Source organism: Bos grunniens, chromosome 9 (assembly GCF_055505025.1).
Source record: "Bos grunniens cultivar Pamir isolate PY7600 chromosome 9, Bosgru_T2T1.0, whole genome shotgun sequence".
NCBI lineage: Eukaryota > Metazoa > Chordata > Mammalia > Artiodactyla > Bovidae > Bos > Bos grunniens.
Genome location: NC_141173.1, coordinates 27,245,323 through 27,267,524, shown reverse-complemented (window position 1 = coordinate 27,267,524; position 22,202 = coordinate 27,245,323). Strand labels below are relative to the sequence as shown.

Sequence of the window (22,202 nt, the reverse complement as noted above, 5' to 3'; positions counted from 1 at the left end):
AATTAATTCTAGATTTTTAAACTTGTAGATACATATGTGCATGAACCTACCAACCAAGCACAGATGCATAAAATCCTGTCCTGACTTCTCCAAAACAAACTGGCCTTGGGATAAAAGTCATAATCAATTTATGGAACCTTTCATTTGAAAAGCAAACCACAGGAAATTATTCACTTCTCTGAGGCTAATAATTTTCTGTTATTTTTGTTTGATTTTTCTTCTAAAGCCTGCTGGCCTACACTTCTGTGTATTGAACTCTGTTCTGCATGCTTTGATCATTTTCCTAGTTTGACAGGATCACTGAGTTTGGATACTATTCTCTGAGCACAAGACACACTCTCCCACCTCTGAGGGTGGGAGGAGGTGGCAAGGGAGGAGTACTCATCCATTAAAAAAAAAAATTGGTTCTTTCTGCTTATAAAGGGATGTAAGTTACTGCAAAATGTAGAGAACCTACAGATGAAAGAAAAAGAATTATTTCACAATTTCAAATTCTGGTTCTCAGTTAACATTTGGGTATATGTCTCCTTTATTCCTATCTTTTTCTGTCTCTCTATCTGGTTTCCAGGGCCATTTTATACATTCGGCTTAGTAACCTCAGCTTTCTTTCTTATTATTTATAAATCACTCATCAAACATAACCCAAGGGGTAGGCAATTAGCAGTTCAAAAAAGGTGCGAAGTTCCTGAGTGCCAGGTTGACAGGTAGAGTTATGAGAATGATTTGCCTATTTTACTTCACAAATATCATACTCAGTCAAATGAAAGTATAATATATTATTGTTTTGTTTACAACATGTGTTTTGCAATTCTGAAGGTGACTGACTGAAGTAATCTTGTTTATATCTGCCAGCCTACCACAAAGCCAAAATTTGTCTCTTCTTTCCCCATCTCTGAACAGAATCACTCATTATTAGGGTTTGGAGCCCCAGACTTCGGATGCTACTAATCTCTAGCTGGTGCCCTGCAGAGCCACAGAGGGGCCAGAGTAGAAGGTGTCACTTTGCTCCTTTCCCAACCTTCCAGAGCAGGAGCTCTGCATTTGTTAAATTTTACAGCTCCTGATTCGGCTTCAGACTTCTTATGAACTGAGAACACTGCGGAGTTTGAAATGATGGAAAACTACTGCCTACTGCTCTATTCCAACACTTTAATTTTATAGACCCATAAAGATTAAACAACTTGCCCAAGGTCACTGAGCATTCTCGGTGAACTTCTGACATCACACAGGACATACTGACTCCCTCAAGGGAAGACCGTGTTAGGGGATGTCACTGGGGGCCACACCTATCTTGACCACTGCTATAGCCTCCACATCTAACCTATCCCTCAGGAAGTATATGGGAAATAAATGAATCAACCAATTAGCTCTCCACTAACATCTCCTGGACTATATGGAAACTCCAAAGGAATGTTGACACTTTGGTAGACCCCAGTGTATTCTAAGTAAAAAAATAATGAATAAATAAATAAATAATGAATTTATAATAAATGAATAAACAAAGCAGATTTCCTTATTTTCTACAAATGAAAGAAAGCTGGGGGGAGAAAGATATGCTGCCATAAGTAAAAACAAAAGGCAGACTAGATGATCAACACCTAAAACAAATACATACACGTGTGCCTCCTGTCAGTGACACGTGAGCTCCTACTGGTGACAACGGCCCTCCCTAATTGTGAGACAATTTTTACAGTTTCATCTCCCGATTAGTACTAGTCTTTTCGGCCAGCTGTTAAATTGCTCCCTCTTGTGGTCACAGAAGAGAAGACATAAGCGCTTTATTTTTAAAGTTGGCTATTCAGGTCCAAAACCCAAGAAGAGCAGAACTGAAGAATGTGCTAACCGTCGGACAGTCGCACTCATCCTCCAAGCTAGTCAGGTCATGCTTAAAATCTCGCGTGCTAGGCTTCAGCGTTTCACAAACCAAGAACTTCCAGACTGGGTTTGGAAGTCCAAACGTGGTTTAAAGCTGGGTTTAAAAAAGGCAGAGGAACCAGAGATCAAATTGCCAACGTTCGCTGGACCACAGAGAAAGCAAGGGAATTCCAGATAAATATCTACCTCTGTTTCATCAACTATGCTAAAGCCTTTGACTCTGTGGATCATGACAAACTGTGGAAAGCTCTTAGAGAGATGAGAATACCAGACCATCTTAGCTGTCTCCTAAGAAACCTGTATGTGGGTCAAGAAGCAACGGTTAGAACCTAGTATGGAACAACTGGTTGTTCAGGACTGAGAAAGGAGTACAACAGGACTGTCTGCTGTCGCCATGTGTATTTAACCTGTACACTGATGATATACCTATCATCAGAAATGACGGGCTGGACGAGTCACAAGCTGGAATCAACAGACAGGTGGGAGAAACATCAACAACCTCAGATATGCAAACAATACCACTCTAATGGCAGAAAGCGAACGGGAACTAAAGGCCTCTTGATGAGAGTGAAGGAAGAGAGTTAATGAGCCAGCTAAAACTAAATACTGAAAAAACTAAGATCATGGCATCTAGACCCATTACTTCATGACAAATAGTGGAAAAGGTGGAAGTAGTGACAGATTTCCTCTTCTTGGTCTCTAAAATCACTGCAGATGGTGACTGCACAATGAAATCAGGAGACAATTGCTTCTCATCAGGAAAGCTATGACAAACCTAGACACTGGGTTGAAAAGTAGAGACATCATTCTGCCAACAATGGTCCATATAGTCAAGACTATATAGTCTTCCCAGTGGTCATGTATGGTTGTGAGAGCTGGACTGTAAACAGAACGTCAAAGAGCACCAAAAAATTGATGCCTTCAAACTGAAGGTTTGGTGCTGGAGAAAACTCCTGAGAGTCCCTTGGGCAGCAAGGAGATCAAACCAGTCAATTGTAAGCAAAATCAACCCCAAATACTCACTGGAAAGACTAAAGCTGAAGGTGAAGCTGCAGTATTTTGGTCACCTGACGCTAACAGCTAACTCACTGGAAAAGTCCCTGATGCTGGGAAAGATTGAGGGCAGAAGGAGAAGAGGGCTTCAGAGAATGAGATGGCTGGATGGCATCACCAATGCAATGAACATGAACTTGGGCAAACTCTGGGAGATGGTGAGGGACAGCGAGGCCTGGTGTGCTTTAGTCCATGGGGCCACAAAGAGTCGGACATGACTGGGCGACTGAACAATCAAAATTCAGGTCCAAGTTGAGTCTTCTTTAACAATTACTTCTCATTCTGTCCCTCTTCTCTTAGCGGCTACTCCATTATACTTCATAGCTTTTTATACACAAACATACACACACATACATGCACACTAGGATCATTCTTAAATAAATCTAATGTTCCCAAGGGAATCCCAGGTGGCTCAGTGGTAAAGAATCTGCCTGCCAATGCAGGAGACTCAGGAAACACCAGTTGGATCCCTGCGTCAGGAAGATCCCCTGGAGAAGGACATGGCAAACCACTCCAGTATCCAGTACTATTGCCTGGGAAATTCCATGGACAGAGGAGCCTGGCAGGCTACGTTCCATAGGCTCGCAGGGAGTCAGACGTGGACACAACTGAGTGACTGAGCACACACACCATGTTCCCAAGTCAAAAATATGGGGGAAGAAATTGATTCATTCTCTACCCTTTGTTGATTCGAAGCAATCGGGCCCATGTTTCTAAAGAGTCAATATTGTTGAGGTTAACAATATTCAGACCAGCAAAGGAGGCCCTTTAACTGGGGTATAATAAAGGAGGTGTATAATGCAGAAAACCAACATAACGCAGTAGATAAATAATATCCAAGTTGTTTTAATCCGCCTCAATGGAAAAGAAAGCCAGCGCTTGTGAAAGGCAGGAGAAGTGGTGATATTTACAGAAAGGATTAAAGGAAACATCTCCCACTGTGATTATTTTGCCTCTTCCCATCCTCTAACACGTGTTCTGTACCCGTTTCCTCACCATCTCTCTCTTCACTCACATTGATAATGACATGAGAAGGAAAGCAGCTAAGTGGCAGAAAGATAGGATGTTTTCAGCGCCAACATACATACTCACAAATAAAGGAGATGGGATCCTTTAGTCCTGTCTTGAAAGAACAAATGAGAGCAAGACAAAGAGCTGGCACAGGGAACAGACGTCTGAGAGCCCTCCAATGCTGATATGCGCTGAGAAAGAAGACTGTACACTCAAAGTCAGGCTTTTGATAAAGGATGCTGGCAGTTGCCAAATTCATTGCAACCAGTTCTGCTTTAGCGGTGGCTGTGGCATCTAATAGGAACACAAGGCCAGGCTTGGCTATCTCCTTCTTAACAGCAGGGGGACTAAAAGCACTGCCTCTCTAAAGACAAGAAGGCCACCAGGTATACGGAACGAAAACATCTGAGCAGAGCTGCCTTACGCAGAGCAGTTAAAGACAGCCTTGTAAAGAAGCAGCACAGGGCAAATCCTCCATCCTGCGTGACATTTAAACGAGGCTGCTCCAGCGGCAGAGAGGCAGGCAGGCCTCCACGGGGGTGGGTTGGCATTGTGTGGCAGGGAGTGAAGGAGAAACAAACTTAAAACTCACAGGAGGTGAGGTTTGTTTAAATAATAGAAAGTAATTAGGCTGAAGACAAAAATCAGTGATGGCATTTTATAATTACAATTAATTTAAAGGTTAATTTCCTTTGGTGCTAAAATCTTTATTTAAAACATTTACCAGGAAAGGAAATGAGGATGTTACTATCAAGAGGCGTAGAGTGCTTCTGGGAATCCATGCCTATTATCACTGGAAAATTAGGTTAGGCCCAAAGTGGGAATTTCAATTCATTTCTGTGTATAATAGATGGCGGTCTGGCCTCGGAGTCAGCAGGTCTGCCTTAGGGCAGAGCGAGATTTGCATTTTTTGTTTGTTTGTTTGTTTAGGGGATTAATTGCAAATGTTTCCCACAAAGAATCCTGGTTTATACATGAACAATCCTGACACAAAAAGAAAATTGGATATGGATTGCTGCCTTTATAACTAATGGAGTTGATGCAAAAGGAATTCCCAAGAGCACAGAGGCAAAGGGATGCACACAGTCACTCATCCATACACCTTCATCACAGAAATAAACTGAGTAGGAACGACAGTATTTCTGTGGGCTCCAAGCCCGTCCACCCTATTTTTCTCTTCCAGCTCCCACTTTTTTTCATCACTCTGTTCCCCAATTGGGAACAGTCATGTCTTGAGTCTCAGGTTCCAACAGACCTATTCTTCAGTTCATCTCCCTAGAAACTTTGCTCAGTAAAATTGATGCATAAGAGCAGCAACAGCCAGAGGGGGAACAACTCCTTCACTCGAACTTTTCCCACTCATTATGTCTTCACAGGTTAGTTCATTTTAAATGTTCTACAGCTATTATCAGTATGTAAAACAATCCCACAAATATGGAATCGTGAAGATCATAGACCATTGAACAATATTAGCAATCACCTGCTTTAATCCCTTGATTTTACAGCTGAGGAAAGGAACACTGACTTGCTCCAAGTCAATCACTTAGAGGCGGTGCTGGGAGCGGAACTTGCCTCCCGGGTCCAGGTATACTTTACACATCACTTCACCGTGAAACTTGACATAGGTTCTTCTGACACCTTTGTCAAGTAGCCACTCCACATGGAAGGCTGTGTGTTAGTCACTAGGGATGAAGCAGACACTGCCTTTGCCCCCCTGATGCCTACAACCCAAAACACAATCCACACGAGGAAATACCAAAGTGTGATGAGCGTTCAGATAAGCAGAGTGGGGATGAGAGGACTTACCCCAATGGTGCCTCATCCAGTTAAGAGGACTAGGAAATTCTTCCCTGAAGAAACGACATCCCCACTAAAGGATAAATCAGAGGGATGTGCACAATTTAACAAAATTAGATGCGCCTTTTCTTAAAAGGATAACTTTTTCACCCATATTGACCGAATGGACCCCATAATTCACACAGGAATCATCTTATGTGTTTTTAATGAACCCCACATGGAAAGCCTAGTTTCACCTATCCCAAATAGCTAGGAAAATATTAGAGTGACCACTGGGCATCCTCATACCTGAAACTGCTATCATTGTTCTATTAAGATGATTGATTTAGGTTTAGTCCTCCTTTCTGGAGGCTGAAAAATAATGCAAAAATTGTGTAACCAAAAAGTACAAGAGGAGAAACAGTTCTCTCCTGGGGATTTTAGCATCCATGCTTTATTTTTCATTTTCCCAAATATGGATACATCGATGTCCTACACCCTAATTAACACCTGCATTTAAGTGGGCTGTGCCTTCTAAATATATCCCAGATGTCAGCTGTGAAGACATAGCCAATCATGTCTAACTAGCCTGCCTAGAGCTTGTAATAACTGCTCTCTCCAATTTCGACTGAAAGACACGTCACATATAATTGAAAGCCATTCTCTAAGGGAAGAACAAAACAGAGACTGGTGTATCTAATCCACCCAAATGCCACGGCACAAAGTGATGCCAGGAACTTTGAAAATAAAGGTCATTTTATCACACTCCGCACATGATTCCACATCTATTCAAAGTACTAAAACTATCTGAATACACAGTTTTCTGACTCTAGCTGTACAAACTCTTGACCATCTCACTTCTTAACCACATTTGTCACCACTCACTTCACCACCACCCCCATAGTTCCCTTCACCAAGGAGACTCATTTGGATCACCTTCACTATGGAGGAAAAAGGCGCCTCTAAAAATCACCAGTTCTAACATTCTCTGCCTGACTGTAAACTTTTATTTTTACTCCTTTTGTTCTCCTGCCTCCCTCCTGGAGGACTCTGTCTTCATCTTTATTTAGGAGCTTCCCTCCATTGGAAGTTTTGTTTATCTTTCTACTCATCACCTCTCTCCCGGATGCATAAGAACAGTGATGCTCTTACAGGCATCCTTGGTTTTCCTTCCTTGTGTTCTCCTCCATCAGGCTTGGATTTCCAATATCCTTGCCTGATGCAGCTCAGATGCAGCGTCTCTACCTCTAATCCAGGGCTGCTGCACAACAGCTGGAGCGAGCCCCTAAGCCCACCTGGGTGCTCCCTCTTCCCAGCACAGCTTTCCCTCCTCTCCCACTGATGGTGTGACACAGTCGCCATGGGACCTGCTACAAACCCTTCCAAGTACCTTACGCCTAGTACCCAAACCTGAGAAAAACCAAAGCTACCAGACATCAACTCATCCCATTTTCCCCTCAGAACCTCGAGGGTTCTCCATACCAGCAATTATCCTTCTGTCTTCTAGAAAAGTGAAAGTGTTAGTCACTCAGGTGTGTCCGACTCTCTGTGGTCCTATGGACTCTGACCCGCCAGGCTCCTCTGTCCATGGGATTTTCCAGGCAAGAATACTGGAGTGGGTTGCCATTTCCTTCTCCAGGGCATCTTCCTGACCCACAGATCGAACCAGGACTCCTGCATTACAGGGAGATTCTGTACCATCTGAGCCATGTCTTCTTGAAACCCCGCCCAAATCTGAGAGGAATGGTTAAGCTTTTCTTCTCCAAAGCTATCCTTCCACCTAGCCTTGGCCTCATTCCCTCGGCCCAATCCAGGAGACAAGTTCTTCGTGTCTTCACGCTCACTCACTCCACTCGAAATTTCCTTTTCCCTACTCATGGGTCAAAGCTTCACAGACCACAAACCAAATCAGGTCCAGCCTCTCTCCATCCTTTAGGATAAGATACAAGGTGATTTCCAAAAAATATTTGAAAAATGGAAACTCAGTTCTAGGTACCTTTTTTTTAAAATATATACAATATCTTTCCTTTTTTTCTACAATATGCCACATGGGTTACTCCTATCGCTTGCCAGACTATAGTTAATCAACCAAGTGGGCATCAGAAGGATTTCCATAAACCTACCTCAGCTTCTGCTGATGACTTCCACACTTTCCTTATTCCACACTAACTTCAAGTAAATTCTAACACAAAGTTCTCTTCTCTGACCCTTACTTATCTCCATCTACTTTCCTGGCCTGAAAAACTCTCATCCTCTCAGTACAGAAACTAAACATATAAAGCATACTTCAAATCATTCTTTCTGTATACATCTCTTGCTAAGAGAGATGAAAGCCCACATCCACCTGCAGCGTATCCATGAAACACGTGCCTCTAGTTGTACACATACATAACCCTGTGAAGCTGGGATTGTTTTATCTCCACTTCACAGAGGAAGAAAGTCAGGCTCAGAGCAGTTGTGAGCTGCTTGTGAATACAATGCTAGTAAGAAGGGAAGGCACGGCTGAGCCCAGGTCTTCTGACTCCCAAGCCCTCCGTCTTCCCACTACTTCACGCTTTGCCTGTGATGCAGCCAGCGGTGGCATTACACTCCTAGAAGATGATTCAACAGCAAGACCCTTGTCTCAGCAGAAAACCAACATGTGTTTCTTCAAATCTCACCTGAGGTCCTGGCCACACTGAGAATCAGCAAAAACAAGCAAAAGTGAAAAGACGAAACAGTTTATCAAGTGGAAATGTGTACTGTATTTTCATTAAGTTTTTAGAACCAACAGCATAGTTATTCAAATGATCTCTAAAGAAATATTTCCTTTGTAGTTTTTAGTATACTTAAATGTGTCCACCGAGTTAAAACACTGAAGATCCGACTGTGATACAACTAAGAGAGAAACATGGAAAACACAACCTGAAGATCCTGAGAAAAGGTTATTTTCTGAACAAGGTTAGGAAGTGAAGCATCTGCTGTGATCTAGCTAATAAGTCTCATTTCATTCAATGCATGTTTCGCCTGCTGGAAGCTCTCTGTAGTATCACACTTTAGTGACTTTTCGGGCAACGGTGGAGTAAAGCACCCCTACCTATAAAGGATGTGTTTTCCTAATCAGAAAAAATAAAACGTCCACTCAGAGATGTAAATCCAGACTGAGTACACCGAGCTCACAGAAGAAGCTGAATTGCTGCCTCCAAGTAAGTCTGCATGGGAGGAACAAGGGGTTTTTTGGACTTCGACTGTGGTTGGTTATGCTCTGAAATTCCTTTTGTGCCACTGGAGATAAGTACCCTTGGAATCCTTACCTGCAGAGATAATGGATTTACACTCTATTTTCATAGGCCCACAGAAATTCTTTAACGTCTTTCAATGAGTGCTTCCAAATATTTAGGCTTAGCTTTCTGTGAGCTGCCTTTTAAAATTTCCCCCCATGGTATTTTCCAGCTCTATCTCCAAAAGAGTCTGTTGACTAGTGGCTTTTGTCATTAATAACCAAGGTACAATTTTATATTACAATACCTCCCTGCCAACATGTATTTTTTAAAAAGCAGCTTTAGGTTTGCTGAACTCAGTGTTCATGATTAAAAGGTTTAAATAAAAGGGAAGCTCACAACAGGGGACATATTTGATTGAAGAATATTCCTTCAAAAAGCATTTTTCTCTTACTTGGTAATTTCTAAATTCCACTATTATTAATGTTATCAAAGCATAGTTATTAAACTGATATGGCACTTTACTAATTTAAAATAACTGGGCATCCCTGTGCCTCCACGAGTCAGTAGATAAAAACATACCCACACTGCAGATAGGAAAACTAGAGCAAAGAAAAAACCAACTGCAAAGAAAATAACAGTCCTGAGTTGTTTTAAGAGAACCAAAACCAAACTGCTCCAAAGAGGCAAAGATCAAACAAGTACAAATTTTCTTTTGTCACCTCCTACCCAGTCATGTACCTCTATTTAGAATGCTATGAACTTGCCAGAAAAAACAGTATTTTCTCTACCAGTTATCAACATTTTTGCAACATTTGATTGCAATCATCAATGGATGATCCCTCTCACCCTAGTTATGTTGATGCTAAAGCAAGTCCTAGCGTTCTTCCTTCCATTCATACCGACCAAAGAAACCAGAATGGTGCTTTCTTTCCATTGATATCCAAAAGATTTCTTTTGTCTCACAGGATCCAAGCAATTACTGACATTCTACATCTTCTATAAAAGGTCTTCTCTTAATTATCATTCAAGACCTTCTGAAGAAAGGGTAAATGCACTTAAATTTCACTTAGAAATTTTACCAACATCTTCCATACTTAAATCACCTGCCTTTTTTCAAAACAGCCTAAAGAGTTTATTCAGTAAATATGGCTTCCATGAGCCAGACATTGTTCTGGGTTCTGGAGCCACTGTAGTACACAGTAAATCTCATGCAGCTTACATTACAGTGCTGAGATCAACAACAAATAAAGTAGATTCATAATATGTCAGGTGGAGATGGGTTTCAATGAAACACAATAAAGCTGAACGAGGAAAAAGAAAATTCACCTCTACAGTCCCAGCAAGTCTCCAATTTGTCTCCCACCAATTACAATTATAGTTCCTGTTTCCCAAATGTTTTCTGGTCCCTGCTGCTCATACATGCCACGTACATACTACATTTTCTAATGAAGCCAAACACAAGCTCCCTTCTCTCAATTCTTTTTGTTCTGTTAAAGGCAGCAACACCCTCCCAGACAACAAATTTTGAGCTATAAGCCAAACACCTAGTTGCTATTATTTGCTCACTAAGTCATGTCTGACTCGTTTGCAACCCCATGGACTGTAGCCCAGCAGGCTCTTCTGTGCATGGAATTCTCCAGGCCAGAATACTGGAGTGGGTAGCCTTTCTCTTCTCCAGGGGATCTTCCCAACCCAGGGATTGAATCCAGGTCTCCTGCATCGCAGGCAGATTCTTTACCATCTGAGCCACAGGGAAGCCCTATGGTCCTATAGTTGTTCCAAATTAAACATTTCCTTTCTCCCACACTGCACAGTTTAGAAGAATTATAAAGAAAATCCTGAATTCTTAAGGGTTTTTAGTTTTCTTCTTCCACACCGCATGTCTCACCCAGGGCTCTACACCCCTCATTTTATCCTCACACTAATAATATAAGTGTTATAATTCTTGTGTAAGAGAAGTTAAGTGATTTGTCTAAGGCCACACAGCCGGCAACTGGTCAAAGCAGTATTTGAATCCTGATCCTTCTAACATCAGACCTCTGTTCTTTTCATTACACTCTAGATCTCCATATCATGGTTTCAGCTACCTACAGTCAACTGCAGTCTGAAAAGAATAAACAATTCCTAAGTTTTAAATTCTGAGCCATTCTGAGTACTGTGATGAGATTTCACACCATCCTGCTCTGTCCCTCCAGTAACATAAGTCATCACTTTGTCCAGCATATTCATGCTGTGTATGCTACCTATCCATTAGTACAGGGGGAAAAAAAAGGCAAAGTATTGCGTAGATACAGGGTTCAGCACGGTTCATGGTTCAAGAATCCATTAAGGACCTTGAACTGTATTCTGTGGATAAGGAAGGACTGTTGTACTAGTCCACTTCTGACCAGAAGAGAAATTCTGCCTCAGTAAAAGGGTTTTAATGATTAAAAAAAAATAGAGAAGGATTAAATCATAAGAGGATATAGAGGCACCTTCAAAGCATATAACTAACTGAAAGAAACCAATCAGAAAAGGCTAGAAACCATAGGAGTCCAGGTATATGACATTCTAGAAAAGGCGGGTTGACTCAACAGCTTGGAGTTGGGATCATTTGGGGGTACCTGTCTGGGTGTTGATGCTGATTGTCAGCTGGGACCTCAGCCACCCTGTTAGCCAAAATCATATCCAAGGGTCCTTTGTTGATCTCTCCACGTGGGCTAGTTTGGACTTCCCAGTTTGGGCATGACGATTGTGTTCCTGAACAGCAAAGGGAAGTGCATGACATTTACTGGAGACAGTAAAAAGGTCAATGGTTGCTAGAGTTTAGGGGAGAGGGAGGGATTAAAGGGCTTCCCTGGTGCCTCAGAGGGTAAAGAATCTGCCTGCAGTGTGGGAGACCTGGGTCAGAAAGATCCCCTGGAGAAGGAAATGGCAACCCATTCCAGTATTCTTGCCTGGAGAATCCCATGAACAGAGGACCCTGGCTGGCTATGGTCCATAGGATTGCCAAGAGTCAGACACAACTGAAGCGACGCAGCAGGAGTGCAATGCAGGGATTAAAAAGGCAGAACACAGAAGATTTTTAGGGCAGTGAAACCATTCTGTGTGATACCAAAACTGTGGATACATGTCACTACAAGTCTGTTGAAACCTACAGAATTTAAAACCAAAGTGAACCCCAATGCAAACTCTGGACTTTGAGCGCTAAGGATGCGTCAAGGTAGGTTCTTCAGTTGTAACAAGTGCGCCACGCTGGTGTGGGATGCTGACAGTAAGGGAGGTTGTGCCCGTACGTACTGGGGGTGGAGCAGGGCACAATTCTGAGTACTTCTCAATTTTGCTGCAGACCTAAAACTGCTCTAAAAAATAAAATGTCTTTTAAAAATAAAAAGATTCCCCCACTAAACAGACATCATGGATTTTATGTCCTGTGTTCCAATTTCTACCTCTAACACTTAGGATATTAAAAAGAGAATAAAAGCTAGCCAAACTTAAACCACCAGAGTAAGATATTAGAAAAAAGTAAAGATATCCTCAAACATCTTAATTCGCTTTCTAGGTTCCTCTCTTTCTCCTTCCTGTCATCTATCTTGTCAGCGTTTTTTGTCGTTTTGCCTCTCTTGGCCCCACCACATGACCTCCAGTCCAGGAATGAAGAAGAAAAAACAAAGTTTTTCACGGCACTCTTAGTGTGAATGTTTGCTGCCACAGTTACAAAATGCACTAGTATAAAACAACCGTGATTACACTCATGGACTGCATGCTAAGAATCCAGACAAGGCACCGCGAGGACAGCTGGTCTGTAACCCCCGGTGTCAGAGGCCTCAGCTGGGGAGACAACGCCAATGCTGGGCTGACTCAGCAGCTTGGGGCTGGGATCATTTGGAGGCACGTGTCTGGGTGTTGACACTGACTGTCAGCTGGGACCTCAGACACCCTGTTCGCCAAAATCATATCCAAGGGTCCTTTGTTGATCTCTCCACGTGGGCTAGTTTGCCCTTCCCAGTTTGGGCATGACGGCTGTGTTCCAAAAGAGCATCCCTGAAGAGCAAAGGCAAGGAAGTGCGTGACATTTTTTTGATCTAGCCTTAGAAGTCATAGAGTGTCACTTCTACCACACTCCGTGGGTCCAAGTGGCCACAAAGTTCTTCCCAGGTTCAACAGGAAGGGATAAAGACCCAAACCACAGGACAGGTCGAGTGTCAAGATCACACTGTAAGCAGACACGGAACTCAGGAGATCTTGCTGCAGCCATTTTGGATAATATAATCTACCATAGTAACTCTTGTTATATCTCATTGTACCTCAAAGATCTAGGTGTGTATGGCATTTGAATGTGGCTTTTTTTTTGCTTATAAGTATGTGTAATGCTTTTATAATGCAGTAAAATTCACATAATATAAAACATAATATTTTCACCATATTTAACTCTCCAGTTCAGTGGAGCTAAGTGCATGCACATAGCTGTGCTGTGCTGTGCAACTCTCGTGATCATACATCTCCTGAACTTTTTACCTTCCTAAAATGAACCTCTGTCCCCATTAGGCACGAACTCCCCATCCATCCCCCGTCCCCACCCCACCCCACCCCGCTGTCCCTGGCATCTATCAATGTACTTTCTGACTCTCTGAACTTGACTGTTCTAGGTATCTTGTATAATATGTCTGCACCAAGTGTATATCGGATGCATCTGAATCCTTGGTTAGAATTTCTTCCGTATCTATTTCTGACCATCTATTTGGGATTACAAACCACATGATGGCAGGGACACCTGTGCTGAGCTAATTTACATCACCTCCATCACAGCACCTTGTACCTGACAATCAGGATATAATATTATTACCAATAGTAATTGCTGATAGATACATGCACTTGAGCTATCGTCATTTTTTTACATTTGCAATGTGTTACAGAAAATCTCCACACTAACCACAAAGACATATAGCATCTTAATTGTGCAAGTGAATTTTATTGCTCCAATTAAGTCTTGGTTGCTTCAAAGGAGTATATAATTTTTTCTCCCAAGTTAATAGATTCATGTAAAGCAATAATTGAATCTCACAGTTGGGGGTGGGGGAATCACTGCCTTGAAGGAACTATCTTTTTGTCTCCACAATTAGCTACTTCTGGTTTAATAGATTATTAAAAAGGTTTATATTAGTAATCTGTATAAGACCTTGAACATGAGTATGTATCTCTTCTGAAAAGTTGACTAACTATAGCAATTGTCCCTTTCTAGTTGATTTCATAGGTGGCTTTGATTCTTACGGCTATCAGGGGCCTCAGAAGACATCTCATTTACAACTGCAGCCTATGTACATGTAAGTGCTTTACTTTGGCAGTATTCTTCTGGGATACTAAAAGGTGATTAAGCAAATGTTATTGTCGCACAAAAGAGATGGCATGTGGCTTTCCTTCAGTCATGACTTACCTCCAATACTTTCTCCTCTATTAATGTTGTTTTGACTGAGATAACTCTAATAACACTTTGTTCATAACTTTTACAAAATTTATCAGGAAAGCCATCTCTAAAGTTACTTTTTAAAGTATTCTTACATGTGTATCAACTACATAGCTAAAAATTCAATATATAATTTTTTTGAATTACCCAAAAGTTGTATATTTTGACAATGATATGACATTGTAGGTAGTTGTACGTAACTATATATAAGCTGTATGTCCTCATTTTCCCAGTACAGTCCTAGTTTACATGCGTTGTTCTGGTATACTTATTACCAGCACTCCCTATGAGACTTATAAGTGTTCTCTTTTGGATGATAAATGACGTAATAATACTCTTTAACATTTTTCTGGTGTGAAACGTGAAAATGAAACCAGAGTATTAAGACTTAAACTTATCAGACCCTTGACTCTAGCACTCAGGAGAGCAGACATACAATCGGAGCCTGATTTTTATATCTGTGTTTAGGCAAATTCCCTTGGATAACAACTGATAACAAATTCTATATATCAGCATCAGGTGATATGCTGAATTGCAAGCGAAGATCAAAATAGAAAGTAAGCTTCCAATTCATTTTGAAATGTGAGCTTCTCTCTTTGAAGATTCGTGTTTGTTGTCGTTGTCCTCCACCATTCAGTCATTTTAGCTTTTAATATTGTTAGTGTGTAGGATGATAAACACATTTTGGGGAGTATTTCTCCTCCAGAGAGATTAAAGTAATCCTTATACATCCCCTTTTAAGCTTCTTTTCACAAAGGGAATGATCTGTGCATCATGCTGCATTTTGTGTGTGTCTCTTGTAGTTCCCCAAAAGCACTCAGAACACCACTCATAAAACAGACTTTATCAAGTTCAGCAGTCAGTCAATACTATATGTCATTCAAAGCATCCCTTCTGTAAACAGGATATCACACAACCCCTCTTTTACATTCCCAAAACCACTGCCCTAATTCAGCTATTCATTAGCTGAAGTTTTACAGTCTCTTTATTTTACAACCCCTATTCCCATTCTTCTATGTAACTATCAGTTTAATCTTCTTAAAGTACCACTCCAATTGTGTTAGACCTTTCCCCAGAAACTATCAAAAAACTCCTTATTGCCTACTAAACAAAAAGTCCAAAATCCATATCAGAACTTGCAGATCTACTATGACCCAGCCCCAAAATTTTATGGAAATATTATCTCTGCTCTTCAACTTAAAAACCTCTGAGTCTCAACTGGATGCAGATCATGCTGAGAGACACCAGGAAAATGCAATGATTTCACATTTTACAATGTTAAGAACTGCTTCCTGACCTTAGCTTCTCTCATGTTTCACACATACTCTGATGTCTCCCCTTATCTACTTTTAACAGGCCAACTAAAACTCTTGCCATCCACAAACACGATGTGTATTTTTTCAGCTGTCCATGCTATTCTTTGACACCAAATGTCTTTTCCCAAATTCTACTTTTCAAATCCCACTCTCCTTCAAATTGTATCTTAAAATATACTTCCTTTATGAAACATTTCTAAATCTTTTTCCTTTGATATTTCTTTTTGCTTCTTCCCCATAATATAGTTGTATTTCTATTTATACCATAAGGTTCCCAGCCTCCCAGAAGATTTGATAGCTTAAATAAAAAATAAGTCCTTTATATTCTTTACCATTCTTCTTGATATTATATCAATAATATACCCTTGTATAAAGTGTTCTATTAAAAACTAAAAGCAAAGCAGTAAGAGGCAGTAGTTAAGATGAGCTATGGAAGGTAGACTGTATGCAATACAATTCTTTATGACCTTGGACCTGTAACTTTATCTGAATAACTTTATTCTCACCAAGCCTGAAAATGAAAGTGTTAGTCACTCAGTCATGTCCAACTCTTTGCGACCCCATGGACTGTAGACAGCCAGGCTCCTCTGTCCATGGAATTCTCTAGACAAGAATAACTGGAATGGGTTGCCATTCCCTTCCCTGGGGGATCTTCCCTCCCCAGGGATCAAACCTGGGTCTCTGCACTGCAGGCAGATTCTTTACCATCTGAGCCATCAGGGCCTAAGTTTCCTCAACTGCAAAACAGAGACAACAGCCTATGTACTTCATACAACTGCTCTGAATTTCTATAAAACAATGCTTGTAGAGAATTACAACAGAGGACATGTCACATACAAGACACTTAATAAGCAATTTATTAGCTGTAGGAACAATGCTTATGTTAACCAATATTACTCAGGAAAAGACTTCCTCAACTCAAATTAACATACACTGTATTTTCATTCCCAAAAGGTTTCCTCTGTAAACAATGTATCACATCTTATCAGCCCAAGTAACATGTAACAATATGCTTGTGCTCAAAAGTAGACCAGAGTATCTGTAAGTCCTGCAATTTCTTGCTTCTAACAAATCACACATTTTTATCACATAACATTACACTGTGCTGTTCAGTATGAATGATCAATAAAGATTAAAATATAATAAATTGGGTATAATCATTATTTAAGGATAAGCTCTGATAATAACATGAGAATGCTAATTATATGTAATCAAGAATATATTTTCAAATCAGGCATTTATAATTCTGTTTTCTTTAAAGAGAGGACTCTTCAAATTTAATGTCCAGAAAGAAATTCCTTGAAGACAGAAACTTCTCATGATTTTATTAAATACTTTTAGTGGCAAACCAAAAGTAATAAATTTTTTTTCCTTACTGCCTGAAAATGGTTAAATTATATCAGAGTCTTCAAGTCCCACGGCTCATGAAATTAATGTTTAACAAATCACCAGTCAAAATACTACTCCCATCACTTCTACAAAGCATCCCCTAGAAGACCTCAAGTACTAGAACACTGAGCTTTTATTTTACAGACGAGGAAACTGGATGAAAGGAAAGGAAAACACGGGTCACACATCTTGTTAGTTATGTAGCCCCAGTTATCAGGCAGTGTTCCTGATCCCTTAGTTTTGTTTGGTTTTGTTTTTTCCAAATTCTTATGTGGACTGTGAGTTCGCCCTGACATGTCATTCCCTGACTTTAAATTCATTTATCTTTCCTTCCTCACACTAACATGGCTGCCATGGTTCCATACCTGCCTGCATCCTCCCCTTTTACTGCGTTCCCTTATATTCCGTTTTGGTTTCACATTATGTGGTGTTGGATGAAGAGCTTTTTCAACTGTGTAGCCCTCAAAAACAATCATTGGAGAGTCACTGCCTATTGAAATCCCATGAAAAACTAAAACCGATTCACGTATAAACTCCATTCCCTGCTGGGAGGCAGAGACCTGAGCCTCTCCCGTGTCTTTGTCCTGTGGTGGGCCTTCTCCTGTCAACCTGCCATAAACAAGTCTCATAAAGTAAGAGTAATTTAACATCATGGGCCAGGTCAAGCACTCCCATGATATTATATAGCAACTGGAAATAAAAGCAGTTCCTTAGAAGGAAAATAGATGCTTAAAAGCAATACGCAATTTTAGCTGTGCGGTTTCCACTATACCCAGCAAATCTTCAATGGCTCAGAGCCTGGACAAGGCTTTGGAAACACTACCCCTAACTGACCTCCATTCATAGCTGTGTTTTAGTTTTTGTAGTCAATGAATAAACAGTTTTCTTTTTAAAAAGTTATGTTGGGTGCTCGCTTCGGCAGCACATATACTAAAAATTGGAACGATACAGAGAAGATTAGCATGGCCCCTGCGCAAGGATGACACGCAAATTTGTGAAGCGTTCCATATTAAAAAAAAAAAAAGTTAGGTTGGGTGAATATTCTTGATATATAATTCTTTGGATTATCTATAATCCATCTCAAAGGGAAAAGTTTTCATTAATTTTTCTCTTACAGTTTGGAGGACTTTTTGAAACCAATAATGGCTATGAAGTTGCTGCACTTAACATTCCCATGTTTGCAGGTTAATTTGCTAACAAAGTAGCTGCTTTGACTACCACTGACCTATGTGCCGAAGCAGGTCCACATCTATTGGGCTCCCTGTGGCGTAAATGTGGGAATATCCCACGCAAGAACAGGCCACCATTTGAAACCAATGCATTCTTTTTGGCAGCCTAACTGTACAGCAATACATAGTCATTTGCCCCCAGAAAATGGATTTTAAATTACCATAGCTGGCCTCTCTATCCAGAAGGTTGCACTGGGGAAAAAGTTGAGAGGAGGAAAACTGTCTATTTAAAGCACAATTTGGGCTTTGGACTTTTTTTTTTTTTTTTGGTTTACTCTTGCGCTTGGAGAGGTGAGCAAAGGGTACTGAGCTCTCACCCTTGATTAAAAACATCTTTTTTCTCTCTCTCAGGTCAAAATAACACAAATGGCTTCAGTACATCAGCTCCTGGACCTTTCAAAGAACTTGTTTCGCGGTGGCCTCCTGCATTTTTTGAAGAGAAAGAAGCAACTAAGTTTAATACATACTAACAAAACATAAAGCCTCCACATGCACTGGAAGAGACACGCACACTCACACACACACACGCACGCACGCACACACCAATCCTACTTGGCCTCCTCTTTCTATCTGAAACAGACAAGTATGCAGGACACGCCCCTCGTGGATTTCCGGAATGCAGGCTCCTTTCTCCCAGGTCTTTGCAAAGTTCATAAGGAGACGTGTTGGCGCCCTCTGCTGGCCGTCACTAACTCCTCTACAGCCCAGCCGGGTGGCCTCTGCCAGCTGCAAAGTCATCCAGGGCACAGTAGTTTGAGAGCCCTGTCTTCTGCCCTCCATATGTCTTGATAGCACCACGGCTATGTAGGCAATGTAATTACAAAAACAAACACACAAAACATACCATGATGACCTTGTGACCGAAGTCTGAAACGGCAGGTTGTTTGCCCTAAAGGCTGTACCGTACATACTTGCCTTAACCCACCTAAGTTGTGCGCCTGAGAGTCCTCAGTGCAGACGTCCCCAAGTCACTTCCTTTAGGCTAACACACTGCTGTTAATTCCGAATGAGTTCAAGTCTGTGTGTGTGTCATGTCAAGAAACAAGACTGCATAGCTCAGCAGCTCCAGTGTGTCTGTGTACGAAAACTGCCAGCTGTCAGCCAAGTGCTTTCACCATTGAGCCTCCATGGTGGCCAAAAAGAGACAAGTAATAGTAACAAAGTAATAATCGTCATCTTTATAATTCTTCAATAAGGTCTTCTGAGGGGGTTGGGGGGGACAAAGCAAAACATATTAATCTACTAAACTCATTAATCTCCGGGGAAGCAGAGAACAGAAACGGCTTAACTGATTTTCTTTATTGCACTCTAGGTGCTTTTATAAGTATCTACAAATGTCTTTTACTAACACAGAAACAGCTGTGGATTTCTATCAACAGAGGCCAACTGAATATGTATTAGCTATGTTTACTCTTTTATATCTAATTCAAATGGAAGCCCCTATGTAGGTGAACTTTTTTTCCTAACTTCAGCGTACGAGATTATTTTTTGGGTGGGCGGGGGGAACAATAGTTACCTTGGTGAAATATCTGAGATCTCTTTGTGGTAATTGGGGGATCTGTTGTGTGTTAGAGTGTATTTTAATCCTCCTGTATTATTGTGGCAGAAAAACTGTGCTGTTAATGTAGTTGGCAACAAGATGCCTTTGGAAACTTAATAGTAGGTCAATGTGTTTATGGAATATTCTGAATTCCTAGGACATTTTGTTCTATATATTCAAGCATTATTTGATTTTCATTAGTGAAAAACATAATTAGCTCAGGCTTGTCAGGAGCTCAGATGAGTCATTTTCTTTTTGGTTCACCTGAGACACTAAAATCAATTTCTCAGGACTATTAATAATACACCATCTTTAAATGCAGTGAAATTTGGACTTGAAAAGTTATAAATTGGCATGGAGCAACTTTTTCTCTTGGTTTCTATGAAGTTTCAGTTATTGGGCTAGCCTACTTTGAACGTTAGCCCATCCAAAGCTACATAAACCAGTCCCATTACTGTGCCTGCATGGGTGTCTGTGATCTACACACATATGCATTTGAAGATAACAAAGGAACAAAGGTTACTAGTAGAACATAAACTACAAAAAAAAAAAAGTTCCAGCACTTGTGCTTGAATTTTCTCAGTGGTTTGTATATGTTTGTCCATATATACATGCATAAAATATACAGTCACAAACATGTCAGTGAAACCTCATACGATGATTTTATAGTGACATGCATGTTTAATGTATGAGAAAAATATTTACCAATGTATCATCCTTTGATTCTTACAATATAAATACTACACATGCCAGAAATTATTCTAATGTGACTATTAACATGAGGTTTCACTGTACATTCATGCTGTGATGAGACTCCACCCTTCTAAGACATGTATATGGATAGAAGTTTAAATGCACAGAGAACAAAACTCTCATATTCCTGCTTTACGTTGCAGCCAAGTTACCATCTAATCACTACGATCATCACCACCAAAATTTTCAAAACCAGTTGTTGACTACTAAACAGGAATCAGTGAACAGGGAGCACAGTAGTGTGATTCTATCTGGAAAAACATCTAAGTTGTACAGCTGTATCCTCCTCAAAATCCGGTGAAGAATGCTATTTTTCTAGGCTGAGCTTTTGTTATAAACCTAATATTCAGAAGGCAAGAAGTTACAATCCTGATGTGTCTTTCTTTCTTTTGCATTTGTTAATTATGAATGTATTTTTAACAGAGTGATTTTTTTGACTTACTAGTGTAATTTGCATTTTAAAAATAAAAGGAAAAACAACTAAGTTTCTGAGCCATCCCTGAAAGTCCATGTTCCTTCTCAAGGTGTACGTAATGACGTCACTGACAGGGAAACCCTATTTCAGTGACATGGAGGCAGAGCTGATGTTCTACACTGTACGGCAGTAAAAAGGAATTGCCAGGTCTTGGTACTATTTCAGCTCAATCACAGGTAACATGCACTTTCATTATCTCCTCACACTAAGGGTTCTTTTACAAAACCTTCTGGAATAGACTTGCTGTCATTTGGAGAACTTTTTTTTCTATCCCTCCTCTATTTGGAATTCAGAGTTAGCATCCAGCTAATAGCTGGACTATAGAGCACTATATTTAAAAAACCTTACATTAACATAGGGAGGCTTTTTCATTTTTGCATGTCAAATTATTTAAAATAGAATAATTTACTCATTTACTGCCCCTCTGATAATGAAGATTTGATGTCAATTTTAATGAACATGTTGAAACAGGATAGGCAAGGTGAGACTTCCCTGGTGGCTCAGATGGTAAAGTGTCTGCCTACAATGCAGGAAACCCAGGTTCAATCCCTGGGTTGGCAAGATCCCCTGGAGAAGGAAATGGCAACCCACTGCAGTAGTCTCGCCTGAAGAATCCCACAGACAGAGGAGCCTGGTAGGCTACAGTCCATGGGGTTGCAAAGAGTTGGACATGACTGAGCGACTTCATTTTCACTTTTTACTTTAGCACTTGTGACAGCAGGGTCACAACTTCAGCTGAGGTTTGCCATACGTACTCAAGGGACTAAGGGCTTGGGCTGCTCCAGGCTGCTGGGGTTGTGTCCTTGCTCTCACAGCACACAGACACACACCAGCCCCCAGAAGCCGAAATGCCACAACTGACTGAAAACAAGGAAGGCTTTGAGGCAGCATTCCAAGAAGCTGAAGATCAGCTTATAGTATTTCGCTTCTGGGCCACATGGTGAGAGCCTTGTAAATGACCAAGGCTGCTCTTACTTATGTTCCCTGTGTGGAAGTATGCTGATGTGTGTTCATCGAAGTAGGGTGGATGACTGTTAGGATGTTGCTTCCCACCATGAGGGCATATGCATACCAGACCTCGGCTGCATAAAAAGAGTTAATAGATTAAAAGTTAATAGATCAACCCTAAGTAAAGACCA

General features: G+C 40.8%; 1 protein-coding gene and 1 non-coding gene across 6 annotated transcripts in view; both read left to right on the top strand.

Annotated features, from left to right (window-relative positions):
* NKAIN2 (sodium/potassium transporting ATPase interacting 2) overlaps positions 1–21,072 on the top strand; it is a 1,179,899-nt gene extending 1,158,827 nt beyond the window's left edge. For 2 of the 5 annotated variants that reach the window (XM_086317022.1, XM_086317025.1), the window contains 3 exons: positions 14,140–14,221; positions 14,830–14,918; positions 18,647–21,072. In XM_086317022.1, the coding sequence (XP_086173148.1) occupies positions 14,140–14,221; positions 14,830–14,854 (107 nt within the window). In that variant the 3' untranslated portion in view covers positions 14,855–14,918; positions 18,647–21,072. Of the gene's footprint in view, positions 1–7,739; positions 8,901–14,139; positions 14,222–14,829; positions 14,919–18,646 lie in introns of those variants that run through there. The other 3 variants (XR_015132673.1, XR_015132674.1, XM_086317023.1) reach the window with 3 other exon arrangements.
* On the top strand, positions 17,973–18,080 carry LOC147365717 (U6 spliceosomal RNA). The gene has a single exon (XR_015133519.1). It is a non-coding gene; the product is annotated as a U6 spliceosomal RNA (small nuclear RNA).
* Positions 21,073–22,202: the final 1,130 nt, after the last annotated feature.